General features: G+C 36.2%; 1 protein-coding gene across 1 annotated transcript; it reads left to right on the top strand.

Moving 5' to 3' along the window:
* Positions 1–5,569: 5,569 nt before the first annotated feature.
* On the top strand, positions 5,570–10,654 carry LOC137410317 (F-box/LRR-repeat protein 14-like). The gene is made up of 3 exons (XM_068095793.1): positions 5,570–5,647; positions 8,833–8,922; positions 9,187–10,654. Exon 3 carries the CDS (start codon positions 9,201–9,203, stop codon positions 10,467–10,469), a length of 1,269 nt encoding a protein of 422 aa, XP_067951894.1. The 5' UTR covers positions 5,570–5,647; positions 8,833–8,922; positions 9,187–9,200; the 3' UTR covers positions 10,470–10,654.

Genomic DNA, 10,654 nt, shown 5'->3' with positions numbered 1-10,654 from the left:
CCTGCTCTTGATGTACCTGTGTTTGTTCATCAGTTTCTGCTCTTCTAGCAGCTGCTATTCTGTTTCGTTGTAGGCGTAGCTGTGTTTGCTCTGCAGTTTCTGCACTTCTAGCAGCTGCAGTAACAATTCTGTTTCATTGTGGGCGTAGCTGTGTTTGTTCTGCAGTTTCTTCTTGTTTAGCTGCTGTGTTGCGAATTCGGTTTCTTTCTCTACGGGAATCAATCTGTCCTTGCGTTTGAGCAGTAGGCTTTTTGGGAGGCATTGTGCTGCTTCAAGCGTTTCTAAAAGTAAATGAGATGGTGTGATTTTTGTAATATACGCTGCTCGCTTTCTTCTCACCGTCGCCTATCGCATCGCTCGGAGTGCCCATGCAAGTTCTGTAGTTCTGTGGTACTCGTAGCTGGAAACAAGTAAAAGTAACTCAACTGCGGAAGGAAATGAACATGCTTAATATCACAAACAGTTGCAAATCCAACCTTTTTAAGTAGTGGAGGTGTGGCAACTCATAGACAATAGAACATTGAATAAGAAGTACTAACCTTTTCTATGTAGAAATTTAGTAGGTAAATTGCAGTAGCAGTACCCGTGCAAGTTCTGTCGTAGCTGTAGTTCTGTAGTACTCGTAGCTGGAAACAAGTAGAAGTAACTCAGCGGCGGAAGGAAATGAACATGTTTACTATCACAAACAGTGGCAAATCCAACGTTTTCAACCCTTTCACTGAAGTAGACTCGTTTATGCGACTTTCCCAGCAATTGCTAGTAACTGAATTTTATTATTTGTTGATAACATAACCACCTATTTTTGAGACTTTTATGGTAGTGACAGTGTTGTCCTAAAATTTTTCTATAAAATTAGCCTAAAGTTTAATTTTAAATTTTTGTTTGAGATTTTCCAACATAAAAATGAAGATTTTTTTGTGCAAGTTCATTAAATGCATCCAAGATAGAAAACAATACATGTAACTACGTATGTTGATGACATTATAGCTGGTTCGTACTTTTGCGATTACACAGATAATTAAAATAGCAATAGCAGCACTGACTGTGATGGTGGTGAAAGTAATGGTTTTGTAAGAATAAGGAACATTGTATAGGATCGTTCTAGCTTTGTAGCTTCACATCGCTTTCTCAATGCACAAAGTATAGATACAATGAATTTTTTGCGTAGCAGTGGTTGTTAACATGTTGGCAAAACGAAATATATAACCAAAACAAACGTTCTAGATTGAGTTTGAAATTGAAAAAATATTGTATACATATCATGAAGCAATATCGGCAAAATGGTTGGCAGTAGGCTGATAGCTAAATTTGTACATGGACGCAAGTGAAATGGTTATGTAGTAGAGGTGTGGCAATTCATAGACAATACAACATTGAATAAGGACTCACCTTTTTGATGTATAAATTTAGTCGGTGAAAACAGCGTTTTTTCCAGTAGCCCCAAGAAACAAACGTTCACATGAAATTCTCGATACACGTTGGCAGTAAATATTAATTACATGTAAAGTACTACTCATTAATTTATTTTATTTAATGAGTAATACATTTATATAGTTGTATAGGCACCTTTTATGTAGGCCGCAGAACTCAGGACGGTGTTTTTAACAAGGCAGCAACTTTGCTGTTTAAATCGGAGCAGTACCGTTGGGCACCGTAAAGAAGCGCGCTAACCGGAGATTTCGGTAAATGCGCCGTAGCGGTGAAAGCAAAACCACAGAATCGCTACACCTCAATATAAGCCGCTTGGCTCAATTCGTCAGAAAAAAGCAGCGGCTAATAGTCCGAAATTACGGTATTCACTACTCATACCTAATAATTCAGTTGGCCTCGTGCGACCGAATGGAAAAAGAAAGACCGCTCTATAATTTATTTACTGTTATTACTCATACGTATTAATTCAGTTCGCTTCGTACGACCGAAATTCGTACGACGAAAAAAGGAAAGGCCGCTCTATAAGGCGGACACATACATACACAGATACACAGACAACAATTGCCGTTTATATAGTAGATTGCAATGGTTATATTCATTGTTTTGTATCAATGAACACCTCCTTTATTTATTATTTGCTATAGAAACAGTCAAGGGGCCGAGCTAATGCTTGTAGTTAAGTCAGTGATTGTAGTTTATTGTTATTTTAATAGTTTGTCATAAATCCATGTTTTGGTAAGTCTTGATTGCGATTTTGTTTTAGCTGTTTGGGGGAATTGCATTGAATAGATTCATTGAAATTCGGATAGCTAAAGAATTGAGAATTGCAGTGTTTCGCTTAAATACTGAAATTGAATCAAACCTTACTCGTGTTATGATGCGAAAGAATTAGGGATTGAATTGTTAATTTCTTGATGAGAATTGAATCGAGTCTTTTTAAAGCCTTAAAAACATCTCTAAATCTGACAATTTTCATGCTTTGCTAACAGTGCCGCAGTTAGTAGTAGTAGAAGCAGGAATAAGCTTTGACATATACAAAAACTGGCTTGGAGTCGAAAATTATTACTAAACATAAAACAATGCATCTCTGTACACACAAGTGTTCCAACAAAAATGTTAATGCATTGCTGTCACTTTCTCAACTCATCAATTCATTAGTAGATTAAATTTCAGTAAGATTATATGTTTGGCGTACACTTTCCTGGTGTTATCGGGAATGTAGGTGAAACCGTTTTCTATCAAGTGTTTATGAAATTGCACAATCGAGCACCTTGCGCAACTTACGAACTGCAGGAAAGTCTAGTCTACTAAACTGAAAAGATGAATAAAGAGTCATTTAAGCTCCTTCTAACATCATAACCTGATGTATGAGCCGAAAACCAACTATTAATGATGGCTGATTGACATGTACTTTAGCTATACGTAAAATTTTGTTGTGAAACCTGTTTGACAAATTACTGTGAAAATAAAATTGCTACTGAAAGAGCTTTTTTCCGACATTTTTTTCAAGTGGTCACCAATTTAAAAGTTCATGACATTCCAGAAAGATGTTTGAGTACTTCCATGGAGGTCTTTTTTGAAGCCATCCTCTGTTAAAACACACGTTACATTTCACGGAAGTAAATCTAGCATACCAAAAAACCTTTATTTGAATGCCATGGCGCTCTATTTTTTTTCCACCCTTTTCCTGCAGCGGCATTTTATTAGAGATGACGTTCATTCAAATAGAGAGAAACTGTCGTTGTATGTTTCAAATAGCTCATAAGAATTTTAAAAAGATAAATTTAATCTTTTTACAGACGAATCGAATTTCGCCTATGTTTTGCACTCTCCTTCGAGTGGAGCGACACTATCCCTTTTGGGTGTGATAAATGTGCTATAACTTACATCCAACTTGTCATAGCTATCTAAATAAATATGCTTTGGGAAACTGAGAAATATCTATCAGTGTATATCTATTGCTTGCAATTAACCTATAATGAACTTACAGCCTGCTTTGCAATTTGTTGGAGCTTTCAATTTTTTATTTCATTGTAAATTTGAAGGCATCGTTTATTTTATAATTGTATTTGACAACGTTGCATTAAAGTTCATTACTCTCATTAAAAAGTTTGTTACAGTTCACAGCCGAAATTTGATTTTTATGTGCAATAGAAGAGGAGTTATGAGTATCGATCCATTGTAAGCCGAGTTTAGATAACCGTTATGACGTTATCAAATAACATGCTATAAGCCAGCAAATTTATAAGTTATATAATAATAGTCTAGCAAATGCTACAAATATATATAAACTAGCTGTGCTACCCAGCGTTGCCCGAGTATTAAAAATCAGCTTATAAACAATGAGAAGTAATGAGAGTTGTCTGCCACTTGCTATTAGCCTGGCAGATTGCCAATGGAAAATTTTAGTAAGCTAACTAATGACAATCACTTACGCAATCACCCTGCGTGGTACGCAAAGCCGTTGGGTATGTGCTCCCATATAGCGACTTATCGGCAAGCTATCAGCTCATTATTTGTGGCCTATTGGGTAGGGCGTCGGACTGGTAAACGGTAGGATATGAGATCCAATTCGCTTCAGTACAGATTCTTTATTTCAAGATTTTAATAGCTATAGCCGGAATGCATACATACGGACATACTTTGGGAAATATATATATAATAGAAATAAATGTATTCAAGAACTGTGACATAAACAAACCGTAATTATAATACATGCAGAAACAAAAATTAACATTTTTGAAACAAAAATTAACATTTTTGAAACAAAAATATTTGCATCGATTGCTTGGCAGGTTGCGTTCCTATTGTTGCTTGAGGGCATCATTTCATCTTCCGGCTTTTTAATACCTTCTGTAGTGTATGCTGATCTCAACTCTTTTTTTTACACTGCTGAGCTAGCTGATATTAGCGTCCAAACAATTTTTTTAGCGTAGCAAAACTTTTTTGTACGTTAATTAAAAAACTTTTCGCAAAAATAATGATAAACCTTTAGATGCATGCGCTTAGCACAAGTTATACTCTAAAAATCATAGTACAGATTCCATGTGAGAAACTCTAGATACGAGCTGACTATTGAGCAAATTTCTTCCTTGAGATGCGAGTAATCTTTGAGATAGGATCTTGCTGCTGGCTCTAGATGGCCACTGTTAGCGCGACCTTGAGCAAAGTTATGCTTTGTCCAAGGGTTGGCTTTTTATGACTGATCATTACGAGTAATGAGCAGCCTACTAGCCACTAGTAGCCTGCTAGCAGCCTACTTGCTAGGCAGTCGCCTTACGTTATACAGTAGACGCTCCTATAACGTATACTTCCTATAACGTAAATTCCAGATATTGTGAAAACTTTCTGTGACGTTTCTGCTTCCTACAATGTAAAAAATTCCATATAACCTCAACTGTGAAGTTGGGCGGGTTTTCAAATTTGATTTGATTGTTAGTTTATCTTGTCGCACTTGCGAAAAAAAGACGCCTTCTGTGTAGCGTTATATATAACTTTCACGACATTCTAGTTCATCGTAATAGATCGTTAAATGTGTCGACAAAAAGGAGAATAGGATAGCTGCGCAATTGTTCATAAATATATGTACAAAGGCAATCGATTGGTGCAGGTGTTACAGCGTCGGTCTACCAATCTAAATGTCACTAGTTGGAGTATCGTCGAAAGTTATCTTTCATCCTAATCTGGACTCCTAGGTTCAGGATAGATGACGACCAGGTAGATCCGTTTTTATAGTAAAAAGATTTTGTTTTGCTTTATTATAGATGTACAAAATATTTGTTAGTAGTTTCACTTTGCAGAATAGACTGCTGTTTATGAAAAATAAGCAAATCGTTGTAAATGAATGCCAAAAATATGCAGTCTCCATCAACTCGTTGTAAAATTACAAGTAAATCATGGTCTATAAAACCAGTGAGATTAATCATAAAAAGGAGAAAAGTTGTCAATGCAAACCAGTAATACTGCAGTTACCTACAGCCCACAAATTAAAAAGGTTAAGTCAAGTTTTTCCTCTTCGCATAGCCAAAGTGGGGAGTTGGGAAAGATCCTGGAACGGATCAGGCAATTTACATGTTTTTTATTGTTCTTATAACGTAAATTCCCTATAACGTAAGCGTTTCTGGAACGGATTATTTATGTTGTAGGAGCGCCTACTGTATCTATTAATACTGGTGCAAAGCTGGAAACAACAGAAAATTTAGACAACAAAGTTAAAGTAAGTTTGGTAAAAGATTAAAACTTAGCTTTTAGGTTGTGTTTAGTGGGCTAAATTCATTCAGGTTAAATTCAAAGTTTCTCTTACGCAGCCTCACAAAAGTTTAGTGTACCGAACCCATTGCTGTAAAGTCTCTATTAGACCGCCACTGGTCACTATGTCTGTCTCAAAGGTAAAATTTTGCGGTAGTGTACATAGTAATGTTACATTTTGTTTTATATTTTAGCAACCTAGTACATATTTGTTACTCTTTTTAGCCATAGGCACTAAATTACAACTAAATAACGTTTTTTCACCATAATATCTGTCTAATGTAGGGTTTTTTCGTAGTGTAGTAACGGATCAATTTGTATTTAGTTGTTTTATATAAGAAATAGTACCGTGAGAAACGAGTAAATTGACTGTACGAGGTATGACTGTACGTCGAAGTAATCAAAACAACGTTAAACAAGGAACTACTATTAACTTGATACAGTTATAATTATTTCTATGGCGTTGCTTTCAAAGTTGTAAAGAAAAGACCGTAAGCTTTGGAGTTAAATAACGGATTCCGATACGAACAGCAACCACAAAAGAATTAATTGTTATTGATGTAATTGAGTCATTAGTACTATTTGGTGGACACTTCTACTGATCACTTTCTATTAAGGGTTCCTAAAAATCAACGAATGTCAGTGGTGGTCAAATAGTGGTGGCATTCAATTACATTGCACCCTCCGGTTGAGATAATCCTGTTGTACGATTTTTTCGTCCTGCGAAGTAAAACACACCTATTTTTGCCCTCTCTATTCGAATTACTTTTCACCATACGAATAGCAAATATGCCAACGTGCTATATGCCGAAATCCCTCTAACAACGAATGAAAGATATACGATGCTCGATCTCGTTCAGTTCAGCGTTATTCCTTATTAATTATTGTGAAAATGAAACCGGAAACAGATAGGTGATAAAATTTTAGCTATGAAAAAGTTGAAGTTCAGTAAAATAGTTAAAAATACATTTTAAAAGTCTAAAATTTAGCTTTTAGTATGTGTTTAGTATGCTAAATTCATTTAAGTTAAATTCAACGTTTATGTTATACGCCTGCCTCAAAAGTAAGAACTTCCTACAGTACATACTACACATAGTACATTGTAACGTTACATTCTATAGCAGATCATAACCACTAAGTACACCAATTACACTAAAGTTACTGTAGGTAACTATAGTTAGTAAGGTTAATACAGTCAAACATGGATAACTCGAACTTCAAGGGACCGAGCAAAAGTGTTCGAATTATCAGAGCGTTCAAGTTATCAGAGCACTGTCACAAGTCCATATATTTACTTATTTATTAGTAGATACATGTACATATACAAACTATAATATAAATCAAAAGCACAAATGGCTTGTTTCAAATTAAATGCTTCTAATGTAAAGTTTAAAACGTTTTCATGAAAAAGTATAGAGATTTTTCTATCACTTGAGATTGGTTTGTTGTTTGAGGTGATGTTATTGCCAGGACGTTTTTCAGATTGACATTGGCAAAACTTGATCGTTGTTGAAATGCTCAAAAGAAAAGACATTTTTTTCTTTTGGGGTTTTACCCGCGTTCAATTTTGCCGTTTTTTCTTGAAGTTTATGCAGATTACCTTACTTTACCTGGGATTCGTTAAGAGCAACACTCCGAGGCAGTTCAATTAGAAGTTTTACGAGGTTTTACGGTACATTCTATATCACTCACGCTTTTTTAATAGATACTTATTGAATGTACACACGTATTCTGTGTTTAGGTCAAACGATGAATAGTTTTTTGTAGCTCAGACAACGTATACTTTTAATTACAACATTTTTTAAGACGTTTTAAACATTCAACATTCCGACGTTGATTCAACACGGAATCAACGTCGGAAAACTATTCATCACGGGCTAGCCGAGTCACGCACTCAAGGATTTTCGCCACGCACATACAAAACAAAAACAACATGCGATTTTTGTTTTGTATGTGCGTGGCGAAAATTCTTGCACGCATGACCCGGCTAGCCCGTGCTATTCATCGTATCGCAGTATAAATCAAATTTCACCAAACTTTTAGAAAAGTCGTTGACAAAAATATTTTGCCGATGGTGGTAATAACGACGCTTATGAATTACGAAAAGATGAAGTTTACCTCTATGGCTTTGAATAAAGTGATTTTCTAAAGCGAAAACAACCGTTTCAGTAGCCGTTGGGCAAAAAAACAGTTCGAATTAACAGTGTTGAGTTCGAGTTATCTATAGCAATTTATCATTACGTGGGAACGGACCAAAGGAAATGTTCGAATTAACCATGTGTTCGAGCTATCCGTGGACGAGTTATCCATGTTTGACTGTATATTATTTTGTGACTAATTTTTAATATGTACTACGACGTTTTCGTGATGGCTGCGATTAACTGTTCGTTTTTGAGCTTTTAAGAGCTTGTAATCACATTTCCACATATTTTGCACCTACAACACAACAGAGTAAGACATGGTGAATCTTTTGATACCAAATAACTGTAATGTCAATTTTGTTGCAAGTCAACCTTCTAAGTTTTGTCAGAACTTTCAAGTCTATTTCAACAAGGAAGTTGAAAGCACGTCATAAGGTTTCACACTGAGCATACAATTGGTCATAATCAGAGGTTTTTCAAAAGATCCTTTGTTGCTTTGATTGCAGATAGCGCAAAGCAGATTGATTGTCAAATTGAATTGTAAGGAGTCTAAACAAACAGATTTGACTTCAGTGAAGAGCCGGACTGTGGTGTCTTTGTCTTTTTTTATCCTTTTTTCAATCTGCTCCTGTGTGTCTGATGTCTTTGTTCTCAGTTATGTAAAATCACTTAGTCATTAAACTTAACTGGCCTAGTGAATGGATAATTCCAATTTTTCTTTTTATCAGGCCCTGTGACTCACCTTAGGACGCTGCCTTTGACAAAGCGTTTATTCCTCGTTTGCTCTTATATCAAGCTAGCATTTTATTTGTGATGATGTAGCGTGGATGGTTGGCGTTTACAAGTGTATTCATAGATACCTACACATCCTACATAGCCTTCATCTGTATAATCTGTAATATGTGCTAGTATTGTCTCAATCACTTAGATCACAAGCCCTTGAGTATTCAGAGAAAAAAACAGTTAAAATTCTTGATTGTCCTTGAACTAACTGATTTTGTCCTTGTTACAGAGTCCACGCTGTCAAAAGTTAATCGTCGAGTACTTTGTAGAAAGAAAGAGCGTCTGAAAGAGACTGATTATCTGACATTCCTTTCAGAAGGTAGGTCAACTAATTTAAAAGCTCACATTAACACCGACATTTTAATATCCTTTGTAAGCACCAAAGTAACTTGGCACAATGTAACCTAAATATAGCAGCTGCTTACCTATTTTGATTGTTTTTGATATTTGCATTTGAAATTTGTTGTTATAACTGATTTATATGAGACGCAAACATGGTGCTTGAAAATGTTGAATTTAAGAGCCATCAAATACTTGTAAAACTTTTGACTTCAGATTGTTTCAGCTGTATAACTATTTTTAGTGTCAGTTTGAAAGATGCTCTACAAGACGAAACTGTCCATATTGTCTCTACCTCAAGAGATACTGCTTGAAATATTTTCTTATCTCTCGGCAACAGAAAAAGGAAACACCGCTACAGTCTCAAAAATGTGGAGAGATTACCTTTATGATCCACTGCTTTGGCGTAAAGCAAAATTTTTGTTCCGTTCATCGGACATTCGAAGTGTTCAACAAACTGTTAAGAGCCTTAGGCAGCGAGGCATTGTTAGCACAAATATTTTTGCCTTTACTAAAAGAGAGGCACTGCGTCGATTTCTAAATGAATGTGCAAAATTTGTCTGCAACCTTGACATGTCGTGTTGGCTAACGGCAGACGAGCTTATAAACACATGGGACATTCCTCCATTCAAGGCTTTAGTCTGCTTGGATATATCTCAGACTCGGATCACTAATTCTTCTCTGGCTAAACTATGCGCAGCCCTTCCAGCGCTGCAGCAGCTGAAGGCCGAAAAACTGCTTTATGAATTGGATGGTCATGAAACTTGGGTCCAAATAATTATTGAGGGTTTCAAACTTTTAACTGATTTAAATATCGGCAAAACTGGAATTAGTCGAATAGGAATGGATTATCTCTGCTCGAACATAAATCAAGAGACAAGACGTCTTAAAATTCATAGCAATAGATGTATGAGCTCAGAATTCCTTCAAAGGCTCTCCAACTCTCTTCCTTTACTGGAACATTTGGACATTAGTCAAATGAAGATTGGGCCTATGGAATGGGTGCTGCCAAATTCTTTACGCAGCCTCAATATATCATGCACGAACAGCTTTCATTGCATTACTAGTTTGGCCTCAAGCAATATGAGAGCTTTAGATTTGAGTGGCAATGAGGACATCACAGACGAAGCGCTTCATCAAGTGGCAGCCGAGCTTCCTAACCTTGCCTTGCTTAATGTCAGTAACTGTCGCAACATCAGAGATCCTGGAATTCGACTGTTAGTGTGTCATTTAAATCGGCTAAATGTATTTATTATCAACGGTGTCAACATAGAGGATAAGAATGGATTCTTGGACGATATGCGTTCAAATCTTGTAGAGCTTTACAGTTTTAGCTGCATCAACTGTCAATTTGTGCCATCTGTATTGCATGCAAAGCTCAGCAATTTGCGAAAACTCAAATATTTAACATTTCGCCAAAAGGACTGGATAGGGTTCAAACAAAGATCAGGTAATTCGTTAGTTTGCAACAGTGATGCTGCATCTGGTTCAACTTTTTTTGCTCCTGAAGGTGCTTTCATTCTCTGAGATGACTACGCCTATGCATCTCACTGACTGCATTCTTGTGTGAACCCAGCTAGATCTCATGAGTTGACGTGGTTGTCACATATATTGTTCTATTTTATAGAATACTTTTAGCTCGCCTATTTAATCAACTTTCAGTTATCCCTATTATAGTTTGTTCAGATTCCCTATGTGGACCTTAGCGGGGT

Source organism: Watersipora subatra, chromosome 1 (assembly GCF_963576615.1).
Source record: "Watersipora subatra chromosome 1, tzWatSuba1.1, whole genome shotgun sequence".
Taxonomy (NCBI): domain Eukaryota; kingdom Metazoa; phylum Bryozoa; class Gymnolaemata; order Cheilostomatida; family Watersiporidae; genus Watersipora; species Watersipora subatra.
The sequence above is the reverse complement of the archived record's forward strand: the minus strand, read 5'-3'. Positions and strand labels throughout refer to the sequence as shown.